The sequence below is a fragment of the Ceratotherium simum genome, chromosome 10, assembly GCF_057802395.1.
Source record: "Ceratotherium simum simum isolate JZ-2026a chromosome 10, ASM5780239v1, whole genome shotgun sequence".
Lineage (NCBI taxonomy): Eukaryota > Metazoa > Chordata > Mammalia > Perissodactyla > Rhinocerotidae > Ceratotherium > Ceratotherium simum.
Window position 1 is genome coordinate 77,959,926 of NC_141909.1, and position 27,031 is coordinate 77,986,956.

Below are 27,031 nucleotides of genomic sequence, written 5' to 3' on the forward strand. Positions count from 1 at the left end.
CATAATTAAGACAATGTGGAATTGGGCATAAAGAGAGACATATACATGAATGGAATAAACTAGAGTGTCTAGAAATAGAATCACATATACAGTCAATTGATTTACAACAAAAGTGCCAAGGTAATTCTATGAAGAAATAATAGTATTTTTCACAAATGGTGCTGAAAAAACTAAATATCCATATGGGAAACAAACTGGATGTCAATCTTTACCTCATACCATGCACCAAAAATGAATCATAGACTTAAATTTATAAGCTAAAACTATAAAGCTCCTAGAAGAAAACATAAAAGGAAATCTTTCCAATCTCAGAGTAAGTGCATATTTCTTAGAGCACCAAAGCTCCACTCATACAAATATTTTTAAAAAGAAAGAAAAAGAAAAAAGAAATTGGACTTCAATAAAATTTAAAATGTCTGTTCTTCAAAAGATACTTGTATTCATTTTCTATTGCTGTGTAACACATTACCACAAATTTAGCAGCTTTGACTAAGACACACACATATTAGCTCAGTTTCCATGCAACAGTTTAGCTGAATCTGTGGTTCAGGGTCTCACAAGGATGTAATCAAGTTGTTTGTCAAGCTAGGCTCTCACCTTAAAGCTTGACTGAGGAGGACCTGTTTCCAACCTTCCTCAGGTTGTTGGGCAGAATTCATCTCCTTGCAGTTGTTAGGACCGAGGTCCCAATTTTCTTTCTAGAGGCTGCCTGCAGTTCCTCGCTACATGGCCCTCTCCACAAGCCTTCTCACAATATGGCAGCTTAGTTTGTAAAGCCATCAAGGGAGAAAAGTCTCTCATCAAGTCTGCTAAGATGGAGTCTTATATAGTGTAACATAATCAAGCGAGTGACAGTCCATCACCCTTGCCATATTCCAGTGGTTAGAAGTAAATCACAGGTTCCACACATATTTAAATGGAGAGAATTACACAAAGGTGTGGACACCAGGAGGGAAGAATTGTTGGATGTCACCCTAGGTCTGTCCTTCCTACCACTGTTAAGAAAATATCTCCAATACATATCTCTAACACACGGCTTGTCTCTAGGATACAGAAAGAACTCATCACTAAGACAACATAAAACTAATCCAAAACTGGTCAAGAAACGTGACAGAGACTTCACAAAGAAAGATTTTTTAAATGGCCATTAAGTATAAGAAACATTAATAGTCATCATTAATAGTTACCAGAGAAATGCAAGTTAAAGCCACGATAAGATACCATGACATATCCACTAAAATGGCTAAAATTAAAATGACTGAAAATACCAAACATTGGTGAAGATGTGGAGCAATGGAAATTCTCAGGTAGTACTAGTGGGAGTGTAAAATGGAAACTGACAGTTTCTTATAGAGCTAAATATACATTTTCCTTATGATCCAACAATTCTACTCCTAGGAGTAGAATTGTTTTCCTCCAAAATATACATTTTCCTTATGATCCAACAATTCTAATCCTATAAGTAGAATTGTATTCATCCAAGAAAAATGAAAACGTGTCCACATAAAAACTTGTAAAAAATGCACACAGAAGCTTTATTCATAATAGTCTCAAACTGGAAATCATTGAAATGTCCCTCAACAGATGAATGGATAAACAAATTATGGTATATCCATACAATGAAATATTACTCAGCAATAAAAATGAATGAACTAACGATACATGCAACAACATAGATGAATATCAAAACAACTATGTTGAATGAAAGAAGTCAGACACAAGCAGAGTCTAGTGCTTGGTTTCATTCACATAAAATTCTAAGACAAGCACAATTAATCCATCATGATAGGAGGCAGACCTGTGGTTGCCTAGGGATGAGGAGGGTTGACTGCAAAGGGACAGGAGGGAACTTTTTGGCATAATGGAAATGCTCACATGGTAGAAGTCAATGAATGTTGTAGTCACAGACTCACCAGGTCTCTTGCCACGGAAGTTAGGACAATGGCTGAGAAAGAATACGACCTTAAGAACTAGAAGGGGGACATCTGTATCAATTTGAAGGAATCCAAACCCCTTGACCTCCCAAATCCATTCCCTCTCTTTTGCCAGCAGAAGGGCAAATCCTCTCTCTCTGAGGATAGCCCTACACCATGCCTGTATTGACACTACTTTTAGTACCAGGTTCTGTTTTATTAGTAGGGTGAGGCAAACCAAGAGACCTCCCTTACCCCCATGCAATATTTCAAACGATATAACTTTTTCTCACACACACACACAAAATCCAGAGGGAATCTGCAGATTCTGCTCCTCAAAGTCATCCAGGGACCCACAGTGGTGGAGCAGCTCTGCTGTCCTCAGTACACAGCTTCCTCAATACAAGAACTCCCAAAGGGGCTCCAGCTGCTGCCATGTCCAGCCAGCAGAATGGTAAGAGCTGAGAAACCAGGGCAAGGGATTTCCCCTTCAATGGGTAATGCAGAAATGTCCCACCTCACTTCTGTTCACGTTCCACCAGTGAGAATTAAATCTCACGGCCACACCCTGTCACAGGGATGCTGGGAAATGTAGTCTCTGCCATAGATGTCATTAATGAATTTTACATGATTCCATTTTAATTCCTCAGTAGGCATTCCATCAGTGATTATATATACTCATTTCATAAAACTTTGAGTTAAAGAATTAACATTTTGCTCAGAACAAATATATCTTTACCAATACATCCTTCTTTTGATGGCTCATCAAAAATAGGTTTTTTGTATATTCCGTAAGTTAACACGTGGTAGAAACAGCTACACTTTTATCCAAATATGGAACAAATCTCCTAAATTTCATAATTTGTTCAATTACTTGTTTCTTAGAAAACCCTAGCAAGATTTCCTATAGGTCTTCCATCCACATCCATTTTAATTGTTGCCATGTTGTTTTCTCTAGATTATTACAACAAGAAAAACAAAAGCTCCCCAAAGGGCTTGGCACGTTTTATCTTTTACTAACAAATATCAAAAGACATTTATCACTCAATAGCTAGCAGCAGGTTTTGTGAAATTTTAGAGAGTAACTGATTTGAATATTACATGTTTTTTATAAATTGCTGATAAGATTGCAGATTTTTATCCTCATACTCAGGATTCTTAGTTTTTAAAGTCTCTTAAAGTCTCACTAATTCCGATAGTTTCATATTACCGCAGCTAATATTTCAAGATACCATATACATTTAGGGCAAGAGTCATGATTAATGACAATAGCCTTGTGGGTAATTTTGAAATTTGTTTAACTTGTCAGATCTAATCATTGTTTTAAACTCCTCAAGTAGCCAAAGCAAAGCCTGAACTAGCACACACGTCCAGCAACGCATATTGTTGTGGCTTCTGCTTACACGATTATTATCTGAATTCCTTTGTTTTTTTTAATAGGAATCCTTTTAAGCCAGCACCTTGTGAGAGTGAGTTTTCCATAAATCCATTTAACTACTACACATAAATGGCAATACTTCACAATGAACTAAGAGCAAACAAAAGAGTGGGAGGCCCCAGGGTCAACCCTTCTTACTCCTGGCACTCCATGCTTCTCTCCTCCTACACATTCCTCCCAGACCCATTTCTGGTCAATGTGCAAGAAGTAGGATTGGATGTGCCAGTGCCAAGCCATATATTATCATCAATAAAGCTGATTTCTTAGTACTTTTTTTTAACCTAAATAAAAGAAAATCACATTTTCTTCTAGCATGCTTTTCATCCAGTGCCTCCTGGGGTGCACATGATCACCACCCCCACCCCCGCCCCCAATTCAAAGACCACTGATCTCATCTATATTACAGAGCTTAGATGTTATTTTGGCAACAGCTGAAAAACTCAAAGCAGAGAGATGAATCCCAATCATTTATAAGCATTTGGAGTCCCAGTTTGGAAATCCTTTTTGGTCAAGTGAAGGTGACGGATGCAGCTCTGGGTCTTTGAGGTAAGCCCCCTAATTCCCTCACACTTACATGAGAGATGAAGTAAGGGAAGCCAGGCCCAATGCTTCTAATTCTTGGGCCACTGCCTTTGTCCCTGTCTTGTCTGCTCCATCATCGGAGCCCTGCAACACCGAATGCTCAACGTGGGAGCTCCACCAGGAATCTACTTTATATCTAATTTATTGCCCTAGCACTTTGCTTTTATTCCACACCTACCAAATGAAATTTTAATGAGAATAGGAGTGCCTTTAACCCAACTAAAGAATGAGGGGGAAGAAGAAGGGGAGAAGAAGAGGGGAAGGGAGAGGAGGTAGAAGGACTTTAGTCAAAAATATGGAGTGCCCCTTTGAGTCTGGAACAAAAAAGTACACAGAAATTGCACCTCTGCTCAGCAGATATTGAGTACATTAAAGTCATTATATTAAAAGAGGAAGTTCAAAACTGGTGAAGGAAGCAGCATTGTTAACAGGTTACCAAGGGAAGTCTGGGACACACTCATAAGACGTCCAGTTTGGCCCCACAAATCACTGCTTGGTCTAGGTAAACAAGAAGTCTCAATCTGTGCTACAAGCCTTATAGTGCTATGCAGAGTCCAAGTCCATCTCTTGGATTGCAGAGAACGCTGGTATAAAAGGAAAATACAGGCTCGCTTCCAAGCTACCTTCAGAAAAAAGGCTTATTTTAAGATTGTGGATGCCTTAGAAGTGGAAAACCATCAAGAAACAGGGGAGCTCCAGGCACAGGCAGTCTGGGTGCGCTCACAGGCTATGTGGATTCATCCCCGAGTTTCAGGCATGTCTCTATACCAGCACCCCACTCTCCTCTCTCCCAGTGTGCTGTTTGATCTTCCTCAGTTTTGATCCCCTCCTACTGTCAGCTTGCACTCAGCCCATCATGGTTACCCTAGCCACTACCTCATCGGCATGACCTTTTAAGTAGAAATTCAAGTTGAAAACTGGAAAATTATCTTTAGTTTGTTCACTCATTCATTCAAACATTTACTGAGTAGCTAACGTATGCAAAGCACTGTCTTGGAGGCAGACATGTCCTTTTAAAAAAAATTAGACTTTTGCTCCATTGACCTTACATTCTAACAGACTAGAGGGAGACAGAGAAAATATAAAGGTTTCAAAAAAACAACCTGATTTAAAAATGGGCAAAGGATTGAATAGACATTTCTCAAAGAATATATACAAACGGCCAATAAGCACATGAAAAGATGTTCAGGGGCCGGCCCGGTGGCACAAGCGGTTAAGTGCGCGTGCTCCGCTGCGGCGGCCGGGGTTTGCCGGTTCAGATCCCAGGCGCGCACTGATGCACCGCTTGTCAAGCCATGCTGTGGCGGCGTCCCATATAAAGTGGAGGAAGATGAGCACGGATGTTAGCCCAGGGCCAGTCTTCCTCAGCAAAAAGAGGAGGATTGGTAGATGTTAGCTCAGGGCTGATCTTCCTCACAAAAAAAAAAAAAGAAAGAAAGAAAAGATGTTTAACATCACTAATCATTGGGGAAATGCAAATCAAAACCACAATGAGATACCCACACCCATCAGGATGGCTACTATCAAAAAAAAACTCAGAAAATAAGAAGCATTGGCAAGGATGTGGAGAAATTGGAACTCCTGTACACTGTTGGTGGGAATGTAAAATGGTAACATGTAGAAAACAGTACGGTGGTTCCTCAAAAAGTCAAACATAAAATTATCATATGATCCAGCAATTTCACTTCTGGGTACATACCCACAAGAATTGAAGGTTTCAAAGAGTCATTTCTACACTCATGTTCATAGCAGCATTATTCACAACAGCCAAAAGGTGGAAGTGACCCAAGTGTCCATTGACAAATAAATGGGTAAAAAAATGGAATATTATTCAGCCTTTAAAAGGAAGAAAATTCTGACACATGCTGCAATGTGGATGAACCTTGAGGACATTATGCTAAGTGAAATAAGCCAGACACAAAAAGACAAACACTTTATGATTCCACTTACATGAGGTACTTAGAGTAGTCAAATTTACAGAGACAGAAAGTAAAATGGTGGTTGCCAGGGTTTGGCAGGCAGGAAGTGAGGAGTTGTTGTTTAAGGGGTACAGAGTTTTAGTTTTGTAAGATGGAAAGTGTTCTGGAGATAGATGATGGTGATGGTTGCACAACAACATGAACACATTTAATGCCATTAAACTGCACACATAAAATGGTTAAGATGGTAAATCATATATATTTCACCACAATTTATACATACACATTACTTTAATTATATATATAAATAATAAAATATATTATTTCCAGGGATGAAAAGTTCTGGAGAGAAAATAGAGGCGAGTGAAATAGGGAATGCTGGGGCGACGGGAACGCGTGGGTAGAGGGAGGTTTCCTCACTACCCCAGAGAACAAGCACCAGAGTCAGGAGGACCTGGGAGTTCTGGGCTTCTTGCTGGTAGTGACACAAACAAGGACAAGAGGCACACTGAGACAAATCCTGAAGCTCCCACGCCAGAGAGTGGTACCTTGCCACTGGTGCCTTGGAGGCAGAGACTCTCTCCCTGCCTTTGGAGCCTCAGGACTTTGGAGTCTCAGAAGTAGAAAGCATCTTGGCCTCCACACAGGATTCATGGCCCCGCCAACTCACAAGTAGAGAACTCTCTGTACTAGATCTCCTCCCTTTAAAACTGTAACTAACCCTATCATCTGCTCCTAGCACTGGCATTTAAATATACTGCCTAGAAGACTGGCTGTGGGTGCCTGCCAGTAACAAGTCCTTGTTAAAAGTCCTGACAAATGGAATCTCATCGTTCAGCTCATATCTTCATATCGAATCACTTCCCAGGTCACTGGTTACCCTCAAATCAGCTCCCATCCCTGGTCTCATTAGTGGCTTTAGGCCATGACAAGGTGGGTACACGTCCATAAAATGCTCAGAGAACCATGCTGGTCAATTCTCCATGAGCTGGTGGCTTTGGGGTCTTGGGGAATTAAATGCAGATGTATCCTATTACTATATAAGTTTAAACAACTCCTGATATTTGAATGTTATCTTTATTTTAAAGTTTTACTAGAAAGAAAAATCCTGTGAGTCTCCTCAGTAACCAACACTGGAGTTAACCATCACCACTCAACGTAAATCGTAAGAGGAAATTAAACCACATTAAAACTATCTCATTTTAAAGGCACAATTATTTTAAATGCAAAATAAAGTATTATCATGAAGCAACGTTCTAAGCTTACTATTTTGATATTTAAAGATATGACTTTATAACATTCATTCATAAATAAAAACAGAAAACACAAACTAGTTTTATAGTTGTTTTTTAGTAAAAAACCCAAAAAACAAAAAACCTGATTATCAGTAGTAGAAACAAAGAGTTTTAATACAATTATATCAAATACAACTTTTGAAAAGCTACTTACATCCAAAGAATCCTCCTTCAGTAGGATAAGGGCCATATTCTGTGACACCAACCGGCAGGAGTATCCTAAAGTGGAAGGAGGGACAACGCAGGTGAATTTATCATTCCTTCCATGAACTCAGCATTTTCAGTGGTTACTTGAAGTCAGCCTCCCTTCTTATATCTTCCTTATTAGCATTTTAAGCCTATTGGTTCATACAGAGGAACTGTGCAGGAGTTAGGATAGGAAAAGTGAGTTTAAATTGATTTTGATTCTTGCTGACAGCTTGAATAGAACTGGTTGGGAAGGTCTTTATAACTAATGGCTAAAATAAATACTTGTCAATTTTCTGAGGGTTTTTCTTTATCCTTGTCATCCTTGTATAACATTAGGATAAGCCTTGGATTATCTAAAATAACAGCAAACACTTTAGAAAGACAAATGGAATCTAATGGTGCTCCTAAATCAGCATCAACATGCCTATCGTAATAGCAAGATCCCTCATTTGCTTTTTTAAAAAGTAGGTAATTCCCATGACAGATTTCAATGGAATACTATTATACATTGAGGGAGTCACTTTTCCTACCAAAGGTTCAAAGCAATCCTCATTTCAAGAATTAAAGCTGAGTTTAAAAAAACTTTGTTTTAGAACAAAAGTATTCCAATACTAATTCTTATCAACATTTTCCATCACATTTTTAAATAAACTTATCTCTCTAGGTTATGCAAGATACTCTTTTGTACTTTTCCTCCCAGAAGGTGAAATATATTTTCTATGACACTTTTTCCTACCCAGGCTTTGCCATCTACCCAGGGACAGCTGGAGACACTCAGTGACACCATAGACCAAGAGGAGAGCCTCTCCTGATTCCTCCCCTTCAAATCCACACACTCTGGGGAGAAGGCGGCTCCAGTAAATCCCAAGACGAAGGGTGTTTGTCAGGGCTCTAGCCTTTCTTTCAAATCACCCTCCCACCTCTCAGCGCCCCTTGAGAGAGTTGGCATTAACATGTGCTTTTCACTAACCTACCTCTCAATTTATCTCATTGAGAAAAGGCAAGAAAAGAAAAATGGCCCTCACAATCAGCTTTTTTCTCAGCACCTTCAAATAACGGATCAATGATTACAGAAACATGAACCAAATCAGCACGTAGAATTTCAACCTTTAAGCAAGTATGTATGTGACAATCTCAAGGAAGGGCCTTTACCAGTGCTGTTCCTAAAGCAAGGGGGAGCCTGGACTCTCCTCCGCAGATCAGCTCAAGTATCCATTCCCACAAACGCTATGTTTAACTAGAGAAAAGGAGACAGGCATTTAACTAAGAAGTCAAAAAACTGCAACATTTACGTGCTCAATTCTACTCGTCGGGTCCTTTTTCCATCCTGAAGAAACCCCACTAAAAGGTACAAAAGACAATTCAAGACAGACAAAAATTAAGAATAAGAAAAATGTTGGGGTTATTTGGGGGGAGGAACAATAAGTATTTTTGCTTATTTTGGAATACACAAAGTATATCCTCTGATTGTCATTTGAGAGGAATATTTTGTAAACCACCTCAGAACACAAATTTTAAAGCACAAAATTATGGCTTTTAATCCAAATGTTATTTTTTTAAAGCAATACCATAAAGATATCATCCAGGCTGTAAACAATAGTTACCTCAAGGGAATGAGATTATTTTGCTTATTAAAACAATCACATAATATTTTAAAAAATAAAACAAACTGAATAATTTAAAATCACAATACCACATGGGCAAATACTTGTTAAACCTCTAAGACAAAAAAGAGGCAGGAAACAAGAAATCATTTTCCATATATTTTCAAACCTGTTCAAGTCTGTATTTTAACAATAGCCATGAGTAAAAAAGAGACTTTCCCAGAATGCCATTGAAAGTTCTGCATGGTAGGATGGAAATAACTGAACTCTTTGTTTCCCATTAAAATTTTGCAAATGTATTCTTCCTTCCTATAAGTTCTTAGACTAGGCCCAGAAGGGAGGTCTATATTTTATTTTCATTGACAAAAGAGGATATTGCAACTTTAAACATTTCACTCTATGTTAGGCTTACTCTTTATCTCCAGAGACTTCCAGCAACTTCATGCCATATAGACTGTTACAAATTTAGTATAACGAATGCAAAAGGATTTGCTGGTAGTTTTTGATTTGCACAACAGCTGCAGAAGCGAGCTGTAATTTTTAAGCCCTGGCTTGCTGCTTTATTTTATATTTTTCAATTTAAGCAAAATACCACTTGACAACTGAAGCTGCACAAAGATAGTATGGAAAAAGTCTAGTATTTTTCTAGCCATTGCAGGGAGAGGGAAATAAATAAAACCACTGACATTTTCATGAATTTAAATATATAAAACTAAAGGTTTTCGAGAAGAAACAGGTTCTTTTTTCTGTTTTTAATTTGGAAAATGAAGCAAGATTTTGCTTAGAGAATTACCACACAGAACACTTGCTCTAGATAGACCCTGAAAGTTTAACACAGTTAATTGTGACTTAGCTAATGTGGCAAATTAAATTATGTCCATCCAAGTTTGGTCTGCTTGATTTCTAATGTTTTTGGATAAAATGAGATCAACTCCTGGAGAAGAGCCAGGTATGAAATGTCAATCCACACTTGTAAATTGAGGTCTAGTTCTTTAATCTCGCAATCTAACAGGACAACCATAAAATGACTGAGAAGAAAACCTCTGGGATTTCACTTTTTACTACAGCTGAAATTAACAGCACACTACAGAAGTGTTTAGTCTTTCTACTACCTGAGTATAATCAACATTCAAAGAAATCAAAATATTACAGTCTATGGTACTTACAGCAGGACTTGATTTTAAGACAATAAAATAACAATTCACACTAGAAAATATTACCAAACCAAATCTCTCAGATCTTGCAATCAGTATCTCTTATTTTTGAGGTAAGCTCATATTGTCAAAGACATCCAAATCCAGATGTCTTGGGAGATATTTTTGGAAGGGTTGGGAACAATTTATCCTTACTAACCATACATCCTAGGATCAGATTAATCAAGCCATCCATCACCAGGATTCAACATGTTTCCAACCCTCCATAAGTGTGTTGTTGGTTCTAAATATTTTCACAGAGAAACTGCTCAATCACTATTTGAGTGTGAGTGTATGAACACACTGCTAGACATCAGGAATGGATGATGAAAGATGGTACTCTTAATCCATTCCACATGGGGTCAAAGCAGCCAGAACAGAGTTCTTCATCATCCAGAGAAGCAGGAAGCTGAAGCCTCATCCACAGAACCGCACACCTGGGCACCTTTCCCTCTAGATCCTTCCGACCCTTCTCAGGAAGGCTCCGTCACACAGAACACACTGCCTCAGCCTTCCTCATGATCTTCCCCACCTCACCCCCACATTGGGCGATCCTGACCCATTCTATGCTCAGTTTTTTTTTTTAAAACAAATTCTTGAAGGCTCCAGTTTTAAACCTATGGCACTGTGAAGCCTCCCCTGGTCTTTTTCAGCTCAGATATCTTTCCTGGGGGCAATGAGCATCCAGCATCCCAGTTACGTGCTCAGGTTTTCAGCACTCTCACACCTGTGAGAATATAAAACTTACGTAAAGGACTTAGCACAGTATGTGGCACACTATAGCTAACATTTACTGAGTAACTATTAACTATTATTAACACTTAATGTCTATACTGCACAATTAGTGCTTTCTCATCTATTTCATTCTCTAATTTGTCTCAGAATTAACTCATGCCCCTAAAATTAGGGAATGTAAGTTCCCCAAGCCTATAGTGGAGCATATGGCAACAATGCTAGCTGCAGGTAATCAAGAAATAAAATGTTTGACTCTTCTATGAAAAACAAAATTAAGATTGTGAATGCCACCAAACAACGCTCCAGCTTCACCCGAGAATGGGGACTCGTCTGTCTCCTAATGGGCAAGGCAATCTATAGGCAATGATAGGATGGGCGAGCAATATATTTACTCACTTTAAAAAATTAAACTTCTAGGACTATAAGAAATGGTTTAAAAGTATCAAATGATGGGTAACAAAATGCAGGGGGAGGGGCAGCAGAATTCCAACTCAGAAATGGTTTACAATAAAAGCTACTTCCAATTTAATGACTTTAAAATGGAATACTAGGATTTTGTTCTCACTCATCCTACATCCATTAGAAAAAAATTATAGACTCCAAAAACTTCACATCTATTGTCTAAGTATTTAATAGATGTTTTATCCAGTGGTAATAAGGAAATGACGACTACATGATTCACAAAGGCTACAGCTGAAATTTCACTTTAGACTAGCTGATGCCAAATTTTTAACCTAAAAAAAAAAAATTGTCAACTCCTTAAAACACAGCTAGTTAACATAAATTCAAGCACAGCGCAACAGGATTCTGGCATCATGCCAGTTCTAAACTACCTAAAACCCACAGCCAAGTTGACTGTATCTACATAACACTCCCAGGCTCCTAAGAGATACAAATATCCTGGACCTTCATTTGACTAGTTATACTTACTTTCAAGGTATGAACTAAAAGTTACACTTTAAAGAAAAATTCTCAAACTATGATAGATAGATAGATAGACCAAATGCTAAAGACAGCCAACAACCCCACACACCAAACATACCAAATGTCGCCTCTAAAGGGGATCTCTTATTACATGCACCACTAAGAAAATGTTGCCAATTAAAATTGAGTCAATTGAGTCAATAATCATAAGATATCCCAATTTCAGAAACGTTAAAATATAAAAATAATGTGCATCTTAGAATGGATGAACCATTCTCCCCATCTTCTAACTTAAATTTCAAAGAATAGTTTTTGTGAAAGCCATGTGAACCTGTTTAAAATGAGCTTTGCACCAGACGTCAAGAGCCCTGAGACCTGGTACTAGTCTGGTCATTACGTAGAGCACGGCCTCTGTAAACTCTGAATTTCTCCCCGAGCTATAAGACCGTTCATGTGTAAAGACCAAAGACAGTGTTCAGAAAGCCCTCCCAGCATGGGACCTAATACTCAGCAGACACTCTGTTAATTTGCTCTCTTTTCCTTATTCCATCTTGAGGTAGAACTGCTAGACACTTGATCTTCTTCCCCAAATATGGTCTGGGTACCCTAAAAACGCACATAGAATGCACTACAATGTACAGCACATCCACTAAGCATTACGGGAGACAGACGAACAATGTTGCATATTACCGAGGGTATGAAGAATATACAATTAGAACACAGGCTTACAGTCCATACTGTGCCTGGAGCATGACCCCGTGCTGCTTATAGCTGTCACCTGTGGTCTGACACAGACAAGTCTAATAAAATGTCTGGATGGCTACACGCTGCTGAGCCTTCTGCATCACTTGTAGGCTCAACAGATATCCTAAACCAGAAAATGACATTTAATCCCTCAACATCACCCAGGGTAACAAACTTGAGTTCTGAATGCAAAGTGAAAAAATAATTCAGATACAGCTCTTTCAAAGAACATCAGTTTCCTTGCCATTGGAAGCATATTTAGTAACACCAAAGATATGTTTGAATTCTACTGCTACACTACTAAAAATGCAAGTAGAGAAAAACTCCAGGATAAATATATGACTTTGGCAAAGTCTTCAGCTTATAAGTAGGAGGCATCATCTTCTAGTGGTTCTGAGGAGCACTCACTAAAAAAGATCAATTTTAAAATCTATCTAATGGATATGAGTGCTTTTGGAGCCAAACTACAAATGTTCCTATACCTTCTTTGAAAACAGCACAAAATAATATAACCGTTAAACAACTGGACTGGTATCAACTATCGCATAAGGCTCACAGAAGCCTCACTGGTGTAAGTCAAACTTTCCTTCAGGATTTATAACCCATTTGGGTTTTCTGGGTTGATTTTCAGCCCTCTGCTTTCACCTGTGTTTATTCTAAACTTAGCTAGACCCTGATAAGCTCAGGTATATCAAAACAAACAAGTAGGAAAAGGGGTGTGTGTGCTCCCCGAGGGTGGGGTGATTGGCTAAGCAGCGGTGAGAGAGGGCAGTGGCCCTTTTCCAGCCAGCGCACTATCAGCACACTCATGCTCGCTTCTCACAGCAAACACAGGAAAGCAATTCAGGAAGTTAAGTCCGGGGCCAGGGGCATAAAAAGGCCGTTCGTTCAGCAGGAACACTCAAGATCTGAAAAACTAAGAAAGCTTATCACTACATTTCAATCTTAACTTGAGGAGTTACCCACTTCTTTCATAGCACTCTAAGAGAGCAGAAAGTATACCCCTAAAATTTTTTTGTGTGTGTGAGGAAGATCAGCCCTGAACTAACATCCATGCTAATCCTCCTCTTTTTGCTGAGGAAGACCGGCTCTGAGCTAACATCTATTGCCAATCCTCCTCCTTTTTTTTTTCCCCAAAGCCCCAGTACATAGTTGTATGTCATAGTTGCACATCCTCCTAGTTGCTGTATGTGGGACGCGGCCTCAGCATGGCCAGAGAAGCAGTGCGTCGGTGCGCACCCGGGATCCGAACCCGGGCCGCCAGTAGCGGAGCACGCGAACTTAACCACTAAGCCACGGGGCTGGCCCTACCCCTAAATTTTAAGTAAGTATTTCAGGACAGCAGTCAACTTTATGTGCCCTACATGAACAAGAGGAGCCACATAACAATAGCAGGTGTTTTGTTGTTGTTGTTGGTAGTGCCGTCAAGTCGATTCCCACTACTAGTGACCCTGTGGACACCAGAGCAGAACCCTGCCCGGTCTTTTCACACCATCCTCTCACCTTCCTGAGCTATATCAGACAATGGTCTGCTGCTATTCACAGGGTTTTCACGGCCAACTTTATGGAACTGGGTTGCCAGGTCCTTCTTCCTAGTCTGTCTTAGTCCGGAAGCTCTGCTGAAAGCTTTCCACCATGGGTGACCCTGCTGGTATTTGAAATCCTGGTGGCATAGCTGTCAGCATCACAGCAACACACAGCCACCACGGTATGACAACTGACAGACAGGTGGTATGGTTCCCTGAGCCAGAAATAAACCTGGGCCAGATATTAACCACTAGACCACCAGCACTGGTTAGCAGGTGTTTTAGGCCAAATTTACATAGGCAATACCTGAAGGGCCAATGTATATACATATAGAGAGAGACATTATATTAAAAGCAAATGTATTACCCTTCATTTATAAAAATGTTGCCAACATCACCAAGGGCTATAAGCTATGGGTTTTTACTTTCTAGTAGCAGTGACGAGTCTTCACAGAAACATCATCACACTTTTCTCCAAAAACATGTATTTGAGAGACAACTAGCATGAATGGATGGGCAAAATCTATAACTGATGCTTCAGAGACTGTTGATGAATCACATGTCATTAACATCTTGAGATGTTAATTTCAGTTGTTTGGGAACCCAAATTCCATTTGATTAGCTACAGCCTTCATAAGAAATGATTAAATAGCTTTTGTCTATTAAAAACAAATGAAATTCATCCCAGACAGTAGGTATTGTCTAATTCCAAAGACAGAGAGCTAACTCCAAAGAGAAAGCTTAAGGAAAGGGGCACCACTGAATTCAGTTGGTAATATTCCAAGGAGACTACTCGGGACAGGACAACAGTCACTTATATTTCAATGTTGTGGTATGTTTCTTTCTAAAGTGAGCTGTGACATAGTCTATTCCCATAAATACCTTATAAGTCATGTAGTCCTTACATATTCATTTTATCACATACACACCAGGGCTTGTTACACCACAAAGGTGACAGAAGTACCAGATAATTTTAAAATAATTCAAATAATAAAAATTAGATTTTCTTTTAATTGTAGTTTCAACTCCTTTTCAAACTTAAAATGTGCCTCTTTAACACTAATGAAGTTATTTGGACTTAAATTCCGTTTCTTCAATTTTCATTTCTGTGATGCCTAGCAAGCAAAGAGGTTGCCAACCCAGATGGGGGAGGAAAAGATACAAGACTCTTAGAGAAACCTACCAATTGATAAAATCATTGAAATGGTTATATTATATAAAATAATAATGCATAAACTTAGTGAAAACATGCTCTTAGTCTCTTAGACTAAAATTTTGTGAAGAAAGTAATAAGAAAATCGAAGCTGTCACCTCTTGAATTCTATATCCTATATAAGTGTGTTTAATACTTTTTAGGAAGAGGTAATAGTTTTGATGTTTATAACAGGCAGATAATGCTCATAAGAACATCTTCACTTGGTTTCAGTAAACTTTTCTTGGCCTTATGAATGAAGAGTTCTATAAAACGTCATCTGTCAATGCATTTGAGGAACCCTGAGGCACTTGTACAAAACAGTTTAAAAACATAATACAAACACTAGCATCAGGAAATTATTTTTAAAATTAATTACCTATATTAATTGCAGTTTCTTGTTTGTCTCCTGTCAACACCCAGATTTTAATTTCTGCCTTCAACAGAGTTGCTATGGTTTCTGGAACACCCGCCTGAAGGCGATCTTCTATGGCTGTGGCTCCAAGTAAGAGTAAATTCTGGATTGAAAAATATCTTCAATTGAAGATCAGTACATACTTAAAAGCAGCATTAATGACAAACTGACAAAACAAAGGCAGTCAAAATGTTCTGAGACAAGGATCTTATTTCTTCTACATTAAACCTTTGTCTGCAGATAATGATATCTAGATATGTGACATTTCAAAACTATTGACAATGTTAGAACCACTTCATACACACAGGCACTCATCATTTACTCATCATTTATTTCTCGGTACATGGGCATGTTAGAAGAGAAATCATCTGGCAGTAAGCTTATGGCCAAGTTATCCTGAGGATATTAACAGTACGTGACCCCCCTCCCCACTCCACTAATGAGCAAAGTATTATGTTATAGTTAACACATGAGAAAAACTGATTCAATGATAAGAAACTGATCTCATCTGAAACTGATTCAATTGATGAGAAAAGCCAATTACCTCGTGAGCAGCCACCATGTGCCTAGAGCCGCACGGGCATGTCACCTATTTAATAGCTCATCTCTGATTTTAAAAGTAATTTTGGATATTTCCAGTAAGGCAGGGCCAAAAAAACACTTGAATTCAGTTCTACTCCTACCCAAAGTTCCATTAAAATGATGAACAAGTGAATATAAAATTCAAACAAACACTGAGCATAAAAAAGCAAAAGAGAATTAAAAAAAAACACACAAAAAAGTAATGAAAAAGCAAACAAGTGATGACTTGAGAGTTATAGAAACCGGAAAATGGATGGACCAGTGGTTGCTGATATGAAACAGAAAAAGTTGAAATCCAGCTCCCACATTTGAGGGAACCCAATATATGGAAAGCTACCTAATGCCTCGGGATAAACTGAAAAGAACAACAACAACAACAAAAATCAAAGTAGGCAATATGGAGCAGCAATGGCAAAGCTTAAATATTATCAGAATAAGTAAGTGTGAAAATTCTTAGAATATACAATGTCCAACTAGCCCATGTACTCGATTACACATGGAACTCAATAGGGTAAACCAATCTCATTAAACCTAATCTTAGGCAAACCCAGAAAGTCATTGATACTGTTTTTGACCTGATACTTCCTAAGATATCATTAATGCTTAGCTGAGAATGGCTAGACCTTTCAATAGCCCATAAAAACTAAGTGTTTCCCAAAGCAAAGTAAGAAACAATTAAAAGCTAACGGTTAATTAAGATACAAGAAAAGAGCACGTAATGACTACACCATGTGCAATTACCTTCTCAATGATCTCATAACACTCTTCCAACCGTTGAGCTCTGTCTTTCAATATGGTACTGGCTTCTTTATAGACTTTCAGCCACTCCTCATACTCACTCTCAGAGAGGTCAGCGTAAGCCACACAGAGAGTCCGCAAGCCTGCAAAACAGCCACAGTGTATCCCAGTGATGCCACTAGTGATGGGGGCAAGCAGGATATCCTACCTCCTAGGTGACATCATGTGGCTCCATTTTACACCAGCATGCAAAAAAAAATTAAAGAAACCATCCACATTTTAGGTCACTCTAATTCAACCTCCACACACCTAAAAAGGGAATTTAAAAACAACTCTACAGTATTTTAATATAAACTACCTCTTCTATAAATCTGAGAGTACATGAGAGGCCGTGGGAGTGAATTCCCCGCAGTTGGGAAGCATAGGAGCTGTGCACGATCCACATGCACGTGTGCCGGAGCCAGGTATCAGCAAGTAGAGGAGGCAGGAAGTACGTTTCAACACAGCAATAAAAGCCCAATGTGTTATCATGTGAACTATCCAGGCCTTCAAGGAGTCACAACTCTGTGTGTGTGTGTGCTACCATGCAGCCATAGGAACGCACGAAGGCAAGAAAGCAGCAGTCACCACTTAAGCAAGGGTCCAGCGTCCATCACATTCACTTGCAGGAAAACCTGACAAAGGCTTTAAACAGTGTTGTTTAAAGCCTTTCAGAGAATTCCTTTCCTGTTCTTTATGGGTTCAACAAATTATTATTTCCTTCAGTCACAGATAAGCCATTGTCATAAGGATAACAAGAGAGGAACAGGGAAATAACAACAGGAGTTTTCTGAGAAACAAAATGATAACTACAAGATGATTGCACATATTGTCAGCTGGCCTGCCTTTTCCCTCTGGACTTCTGGTTAAGAGTTCATAGAGTCATATATAGGTAGCTGAGTATGCACTTTCCCACACATGTTGTTACTGCCATAGGCACAGAATGTGGAGGGTAGGGGCAGCGGTTGGCACGGGAAAAATATACTCCTATGAAGCAAGCCAAGCACTGTACAAAATGACATGTCTTTTCAGAACACGGCTGCTTACCCCAGGCATCAGCCATAAACACATGAAAGTACAACTTCAAAGGCTAATAATAACATTTCCAAATTTCACTTACCTTCCGTAGCAAAATATTCCAGATGGCATAATGTTTCCTCCATGTATTTTGAATCTTTTGAAAGTCTCTCAAAAATTACATTATCCTATAAAATAGGGAAACATTGTGACTGGCAAACCCTTAAGTAAACCTACCAGTCAGCATTGTAAACACAGCTTTGTTCTAATGGTGTTGATCCAATGTACATGAGAACACTTGAGTGGGCAAGTAGAAATATAACCCTTGGCTGATTCAGTCATGAGCTTTGAAAGACAAATTGGATATGGATGTGCCCAAACAAAAACATGTTGGGGAGGACCACAGGTGTCAGGAGAACAACCAGGGACACAACTGTGCCTACATTTACCCAAATTTGCAAAATTCATGCCGAAGTTTATAATACCTTTCTGCAGAAGTAGAAAGAGTAAAACGCACATCCTAAATTGCTCCACTACACTCCTGCTTCCTGATGATGCAGGAGCTCCGAGCCAGGGGCCACAACCCACTTGGCATTGAACCCAGCTGGGCTAAGAAACACACGGGTCATCACCCTGTGACTATTTCTACGACTGATAAGCAGGGCTGGGGGACTAGAAGCCACAGATCATCCAAATATGTTATAAACTGCACAGTTTTAAGGACACTAAAATTTTTTTAAAGAAATCTAGTTTGGTTTGGGGGTGGCAGGTTTGAATAGAATTTATCCTATAAAAATAAAATGCACTATTGCAGCATTTTCATATTTACACTGTTCTATAGCTACATATTGGCAAATAAACAAATAAAAAGTTAAAAATATCACGTGAGAACAAAATCTAGGTGACCTTGATTTAAGTTATTATAAACACGTAATTCTTTAATGGATCCAAGTATAATGCCTTTAGAATTCACGTGTATTACTCATTTTTTAAAAGCTCTAGTCACAGTATACTCAAATAAGACCATGCTTCTTCCCACAATTGGTAAAGATTATAGAAAGATTTTCAACAAATCTTTGATCCTAGTGTAGCATCATAGTCTTGATATAGTCTCATAAAACGAGCTTACTAACTCTTTCCTTCAACACATAAGACCACAATTTAACAGGATATAGTTTTGCAAGTAAGGATCATAAGCAATAACATCTTTCTTTAGAGATAATACATTTAGATTCGATTACTAGGAGGCAGAAGGACAAAAGCCTGACCTAGGAAACTGACGAAACGGGGCAGTAATAATGTGGACATGACCCTCATACCTACCACATAGCCCTCTGTGATGAATAAAAAGATAAACCCCCAAAATTGAGAAGAATAGCTGCTAGAGAACCTACATATATCAGAGTCTTTAAAAGAAGATTATCCCAGGTCAATACAAATTACTTTATCTCCCCAAAGTCACAACACAATGGTGGTAAAACTGGAATCAGAATTCACACTCAGGATTTTGCACGACACATCAAGTAGCTGTTTCTGAAACCAAGGACTGACTAAAACCAAGCTTTTCACTGAGCATCTTTGCCACGCTGGCTTGAACCGCCATTATCTTCAACGGGCTTTTACTACCAAGTCAACTTTATGGCTGACCTGCAAGAGCCTTTAACCTGGGGCAGCCCCTCAGGGAACGATGAGGACAGCAGTGAGGACAAGCACCAGATAAACCAAGCAGCCGCCCAGAACTCCCGCTACGCGAGACACTTAGCCAGCACTTACGGCCCCTTTACAGTAGAGTCGAAGTTGTCCAGAAGGAGTTCGAACAATCACAGACATTCTTTTTCTATCACTGTAAGAATAAAAAAAAAGTTGTCACTGGTCTGCTTTATAAGACCCATGTCCTATAATTAAACAGCAAACAAATCAAAAGGTGGTCTGGCAGTCCCAAAAATGACCAAGCTCCATTTTTCCAGAACTTCTTCCTCAAAGTCTGACTTTAATTGCATATCTCCCACTCTTTTTATTTATATATAACGAACATAAACCTATTCCTTTCCCTGCCGTGGAAACTCACTAGTATAGCTATTTATGGTAGGAGAGACAGAAACAGAGGATTTAAGCATCTACTATGTGTATCTAACTTACTTCTGACAACACTCTGTAAGAGCATTTTTCTTTATTTTACAGCTCAAAAATATTAGTAACCTGCCCGGTAAGTAGCAAAGTGGGAGATTCAATATAAATCCAATTAAGTTGAAGGTTCCTTATTGCAAAGGTTCCACTTTATCTCTCCTCTCCCTACTCCAACATGTATGCTTCCTTAATCACCTCTCATCATGACCCATGCTCACTCACTGAGCCTTCAACGGCTCCCACCATCTACAGATTCCTCTTCTTACTGACCTTCACCCACCTCTGCAGCCTCGCCTCATCTCCCATTAACCTTCTCAGGCATCACCAGACTTCAAGCACACCAGAAGACTCACCATTCTCCTTCTCTACACCTTCCGTTCCAATCCTTTGCAGACAACATTTCATCCGCCTGAAACACATCCCAACTATATGGGCCCCAGACCGCCCACCTCTTTGGCTGTTCAGTGAGGTAATTTCCAATGGACTATAAAGCTCCTAAAAGTAGGGGACACTATCTCTCCAGCTTTGCATAAATACCCGCATCCTAATCCACGGCACTCTATCTGACCTGGATTTGAATTCTCTCTCAGCTACCTATAGCCAGGTGCTCTCAGCAAAGCTATTTACCCAGCGTTTCAGTTTCTGAATGTGTAAACTGGGGTACCACTAACTACTTCAAAGAAGTATTATCAGGATTAAATGGCATCTGGAAAAAAGATGAGTCAACTAAAAAGAAATAGCACCACAACCATAACCACAAATGATCTTTTTGTTCCCTCTTATTCTCCGATAAGTTTTTTTAATATGTCTTCATGTCTTCATCCATAGTCACCTATTTATCTAAGTCCCTTTTCTCCTCCTCGCCCCTCCAATAACTGCTGGTCCCAGTTATTGCAGCCACACAACAGCACATAGTTTCCAGGACATCAACAAGAGATGGGGCACAAAAGGTCTGGAGAGATGTCTAGGATATCCCTCCCCTGCACACACAGGGACAGGACACTGTCCCCTACTCCCCACATGAACTGCTACTGTTATCAAGCCCCTCTCTCTGCCACTAAGTACCTAACCCCAGGGGCTCCTGACCCACCAAAGGTCAAGTTTGCAGTCCTAAAACCAAAGACTAGGGCTGGAAAGCATTTCCTACAAGAGGGTGAAAAAGTGATCTTTTTCAAAGAGCTTATAGCTTGCTCAGACAGAGCAAATAATTCGTGAATCACTCCACTAATATTAAAAAACTCATCTAATTCTAATAACAGGAAAAAATGCTTTCGAGACAGCAACAGAACCTTGCTCTAGTATTGACAGTTTAATGATAAGAAGGAAAGAAACAAAATATTAAGATTGGTTGGTTTTTTTTATGACAAACTATGAATGATCTAGGGAAACAGATAATCCAACAAATATTCTCAAGCCTTATATTAAATAAACCCCACTGAGGAAGAATGAGTCTGGATACATATAGGAGAACTGCCCTTCTCGGACCAAGCCTCCAATGGGATAAATCAATCTTATCTGTCTTCATTTGTCAGTTTCCCAGATCTTGTGTGGGAATGCTCAGAGGGAGCATGAGGCACGACCTTGGGGGCCCTGGGAAAAACCGATAGAAATAATGCCCTTATCACGTACTCCAAACTAGGCAGACGTGTCTGCAGCTGTTGATGCAAGAACACCAGGTTCTGGAAATCTAAAGAAAAAGGAGGATATGGAAGCATAACATTTCATTTGAAAAAAACAAAGAAAAATGACCTACTTTGCTTTCTTTAATGAAACTTACAAATTCCAGGGAGAAGAGGATTTATGGAGATATATTTACTATATTTAATACTTAAATACTATATTTAATCATACCCTACAATCATGCAAACACTCTGATGAAGTTGTTACATATATATATTATTTCAAGTACAGGAAAGAGAAACATACCTAGAAAATTCCAGGACATTAAGGATTCCGAATGTCTGTTCCTGTCCCATCTAAAGGAAGAAAAACAGGGTCTTACCTGATGTGCCAAGTATTAAAATCTCAGAACAACTGTCTCCCCAATCATAAACATCTCTCTCCCTCCCTGCCTCCCTCCCTCTTTCTCTCTCCTTCTCTCTCCATCTTCTATCCTTCTGCAAACGCCTTTTCAAGAGTGCTAGTTTCCCACAGGTCAGTCCAGTGGAGTCAAAGCTCCCCCTTCTGGCAGTAGCTTCTCATTTTTCTCCAGTTGGTAAGGCTGCCATTAATAGCTGGCTGGCATAGCCACTTCCAAGACATGAAGATAAAGGACACAAGCCACACAGTTCCATCTGAAACCTTGGGAGCAGTTATGCTTCCGAAGTCAGAGTGTTAAATTTTATAGAAGTACATGCATACATCATATACCATAACATCCCCAGGAGGGCCCAGGGCAACACCCTGTAATATAACACATCAATTTTCTGCAGCAAAATGTATGACTATTCACACTAAATGAGTCACAGAGACCATAAGTAGCCTCGTGTCAGTCAGTTCTGGTTAAGTTTTGCTGCCAAATGCCTATGCTGCAAATTCAGGAAAAAAACGTTTGGAATTCAAAGCTTTTTGGATTTGGGATTTAAAAATAAGAGATTATGAATCTGCATCAGATTTTAGAGCAATTAATCAAATGTCCTTTTTTTTCAGGTACTTCAAAGTTGGAACCTCAATATTTGCAACTTTTTTCCAGAAGATTCTAGATTATGTGTGGACCATTTTCAAAATTTTAAATCTAATTTGCTCCCTATTTCCCCAATACATCACAATTATAAGAATGTGGGCTTTGGGGTTCAACAGATATGAGTTCAAATCCAGTTTCTGTGTTAAGTGTGTGACTTTTTTATGAATGGTAATAGCACTTGTCTCCTAGGTTTGAAAGAAGTAATACATGAAGTAACATGCAAATTGCCAATTGCATGACTGACACATAGTAGCACTGAATAATCATTATTGTCCTATCCACAACTCCCCACTCCTTCTCTTCTCATCCTAAAATACAACTAATAATCCACCTAATCCAGCCTTCATCACCCTTTATTCCCCTCTTTCTGTAACAACCAGTTCCCTTTCTCCTCAGCCTGTCCCAACTCTGTCAGGTCCCCGTTCAGAACCATGCCACGGCTACCCCACCCCTCTTTGCACTGCTGTTATATCAACCACTTCTACCTGCAGCCCATGGATTCAGCTGTTAAGAGGACCAGTAAGGCCACTTCATGTCAATAGCTGGTAACCAACTCGAGAATTCATGGTTTGATGATACTTCAGTATTAATGGTTGAATAAGATTCTTTTGTGTGTGTGTGTGTGAGGAAGATCAGCCCTGAGCTAACATCCGTGCTAATCCTCCTCTTTTTGCTGAGGAAGACCGGCCCTGAGCTAACATCTATTGCCAATCCTCCTCCTTTTTTTCCCTTTTTCTCTCCAAAGCCCCAGTAGATAGTCGTATGTCATAGTTGCACATGAATAAGATTCTTAAAGTTATTATTATTTATGAATCTTAACTAATCAGGTAGTCATTTTTACTCCCAGAAATATGGCCCTAGTACTTTAATAGAATGATGAAGGGGGGGCCAATCCACTTTTCACCAGCATCTAACACCATGCGACAACATCAAGAGGCAAAGCAGAAGCCGCCGTCCTCTCATCTCCCCCTTGCATCCCCTGGTCCACAGCCCCTCCCATCCCCATGGCTGCCATGCAGAGAAATACAGCAGCAACCACACAACTGAAAACCCTCAATGAGGGTTAAAAGTCTCCTCAGACTGAAGGAGAAGACTTCCTTCATGAAAAATTCTATAAAGGAAATTCTATATTCGGTCAGTACTTTGTTCCAGCTTTTAATGATTGTACACTTTCCTAAGCTAAATTCCCTCTGTTGATTGAAATAAAGTAAAAATAAATATTATCTGCTCTCTGTACTCCATAATAAAAGAAACTAAAAATGCCAAGAAATGGGCACTTTGTATAAGGTTATGATATTTTATAGGTTTTGCATATAAATAAAAGAGAAAACGTACTACTGCCAAGTCAGGAACAATGTCAAGTTATTATACCAGTTAGAAGTGAACTTCAAATATATTAAAGAGGTCTAGGGATTAAAGGATGCATAAAGCCAAAAACTGTAACAATCCACAAGTCCTCCTCAAACTGAGGGGTGGAGAACGGCAGAGGTGAGAGCAGGCAGTGACTCCCTCCAGGCCCTCAGCAACCCAGACAGGAGCAAAACGCAGCCCCTCTACCTGGCCGTCACTGAAAACACCCGTGCCTTGCCAGTCCTAACCATCAACATCCCCATCGCCCATCTCAAGTGTCCCGATTTGATCTTATTTTTGACTTAAATTTTTTTCTTTCACCGAGTTTCTCCCTCAGGCTCCTTGAGAGGGCAACTCAGAAAAAAAATCATAAACTAAACAAACCCTTTGACCTTAGGGAAAAGAAAAACTAACACAGACAAAAAAGATCTTAAGTGCCAACCCCTTTCTCCCGCAGCCCAGGAGACTGAAGCCAGGGGACTGAGGGCCTCTCGGGGCAGGAACTGCCAGGGGCTGAGGCCCAAAGACAGACACTCTGCCCTCAAGGATAAGTGCGCCATGAACAAGCAGGACAAAGAGCAGGGCTTGCTAAGCTCTTTACTACAAATAATTCACACTAGTGTGCAAGACTTGTGGGGAAGCACCTTAAAGAGACAAAAATTACTGCAATGCAAAAACAACATGAATACGCTAATATGATCACATAACATCCTCAGTTCCTCAAAAGGTCTAGTTTCTCACAGAAAAAAAACTGAAATTTAGCTATCATATTTACAATAGACACGCTATTTCAAATATATAATCTTCAAAAAAGTAGGTGATGTCGAGAGGTGCCCAGATAGGTCACTCACTGCTTCTATGATGACCGAGTATGGCGTCCTGGCTGTGAAGACAAAGCCCAGCTTTCTAGCTCCTTTCACCAAAGCAGCTTCATCTGTCAATAAAGAGTCGACAGAGCATTGACTAATTGCTGGTAATGACAGAGTTCTGTTTAGCGAGTATTATGTTTCAAATTAACAACCCACACCAGTTACAGAGGCCCAGCCTCATGTGCACAGTGTGAAGACTAAGGAGACAGAAGATGTTCCTCACTCTTCCTACCTCCAGGGCCTGAAAGGAGCGCTGCCAACGATAGGAAGACACAGACCTAAACTAGTTCACCAGGACAGGACTGATTACTTACCTACCAGACTCGAGTGGGCTCGAGTTCTCTCTGATGCACTTAAGTAATATTCCCACGACTTTCTGACTAAACATCTTCTCTGAGCATGGCAGTGCTTTAGTTTCAGTACTGTGGGATTCACAGAGCACCAGGAAGGGGCTAGAAAGTTAGTCCTCCAGGACACAGCTTCACCAGCAGCTGGAAACTCCACGAGGGGTGGGGTGAACAAAGAAGCCAACCCTGCTTGCCCTTGAGCTTCATCTAGCGCAAGGACTTCCGCCAGGAAATGCAAGATGGCCTGGGGCTCCCCTCCTGCTGTCCAAGTGGTACTAGAGTCAGGAGGGCCCAGCACCAGGTTTCTACGGTTTTATCACTTGTAACCACAACCTGTAAACTGTGTGAGGCCAGAGGCAAATAGCAGGGTTTTTGTGGGGCAGGCTGCACCACCGCATCTTCCACAAGTAACTGCACCCAAGTCTCCAGAAAAGGCAACGGTAGAGCACAGCCCTCACCTGGGGAGGAGGCCTGGTAGATGATGTCATCTCCATCCTTCTCCGGAACAACGGTGTGGCACACGGCCAGAAGGGTGAGGAACTCCTGTATGCAAGGAGCTGTAGGCTACAAACAGGAGACCAAGATAATCCATCTGTTACAACACTGCTGATATACACTGGAGTTCGAGTCAAATCACCCCCCACTTAAATCCTGTAATGGCTTCCTGCTCCCTTTAGAACAGAGTTCCAGATACGCAGCGTGGACTCCAGGTCCCCAGCGATTCGGCACCTGCTCACCATCTAGCCCCATCTCCTGCCACCTGCCCTCATGTGCGCTCTACCAGCCACTTGGGTCTGCATTTCTTCAGACAGGGCAAGACCTTTCCCACTGTTCCATCGCCCTCTCCCTGGTTTCAGCCAGGTCTTCTAATCACTCATCCTCTGGGCTTCAGTTTAACAGTCAACTCACCTGGGAAGCCGGTCTTGGAACATCGTTCTCAACATGCCAGCCCATGTCGTCAGGTGAGAACAAAGAGGAGGCACATGCTCTGTCCCATGTCTTCCCCAGCACCTGCCTCGCTCATTTCTAACACTTCAAACACTCCTGCTGCTCACATGCTTCTTCCCCATTTCCGTAAGATCCAGGAGCGCAAGCAGGTGTCTGCCTTCCTCACTAACGCATCTCCAAGCCCAGCAAATAGAAGGCACTGAAATCTAAGCTGGATAAATGCAGCGAGCACTGACTCACTAGACATGTGAGTCCCTGGTCTTTCTCTTCCATTGTAATGGCACTTACTCTACACCATGTCTGTTCTTGAACTTGATAATCTCTTAAAACCTGTAAGGCAGTGCATCCCTCGCCTATTACCTTTTTTAAAAATAAAAAGAATTGTCCTGGATACGTATTTAATACATTTTTCCCACACACAAAATCTTTATAATTTTATTGAGATTAGACTATATTTACCATTAGTGGAGAAATGACATCTTAATACTTTCCACTCATGTAAGAATGCAGTATGTCTTCCTATTTATTTAAGGCCCTGGCATATATCCCTGGACAAATGTAGGCCCTAGCATACTTCTAAATATAGACCCTGGCATATTTCCTATTAATTTTTTTATTCATCCAGAATATATCTGAGCGCCCACTATATGGGAGGCACTGTA

General features: G+C 40.1%; 1 protein-coding gene across 1 annotated transcript in view; it reads right to left on the bottom strand.

The window, feature by feature from the left end:
• Positions 1-27,031, bottom strand: part of ATP8A2 (ATPase phospholipid transporting 8A2) — a 507,110-nt gene that overhangs the window by 386,077 nt on the left and 94,002 nt on the right. Inside the window, exons 16-23 of the mRNA XM_014791223.2 lie at positions 25,880-25,985; positions 25,057-25,139; positions 22,099-22,148; positions 19,819-19,888; positions 18,149-18,233; positions 16,993-17,132; positions 15,634-15,772; positions 7,302-7,366 (exon numbers count right to left, since the gene is read on the bottom strand). Coding sequence (XP_014646709.1) covers positions 7,302-7,366; positions 15,634-15,772; positions 16,993-17,132; positions 18,149-18,233; positions 19,819-19,888; positions 22,099-22,148; positions 25,057-25,139; positions 25,880-25,985 — 738 coding nt within the window. The remainder of the gene's footprint in view (positions 1-7,301; positions 7,367-15,633; positions 15,773-16,992; positions 17,133-18,148; positions 18,234-19,818; positions 19,889-22,098; positions 22,149-25,056; positions 25,140-25,879; positions 25,986-27,031) is intronic.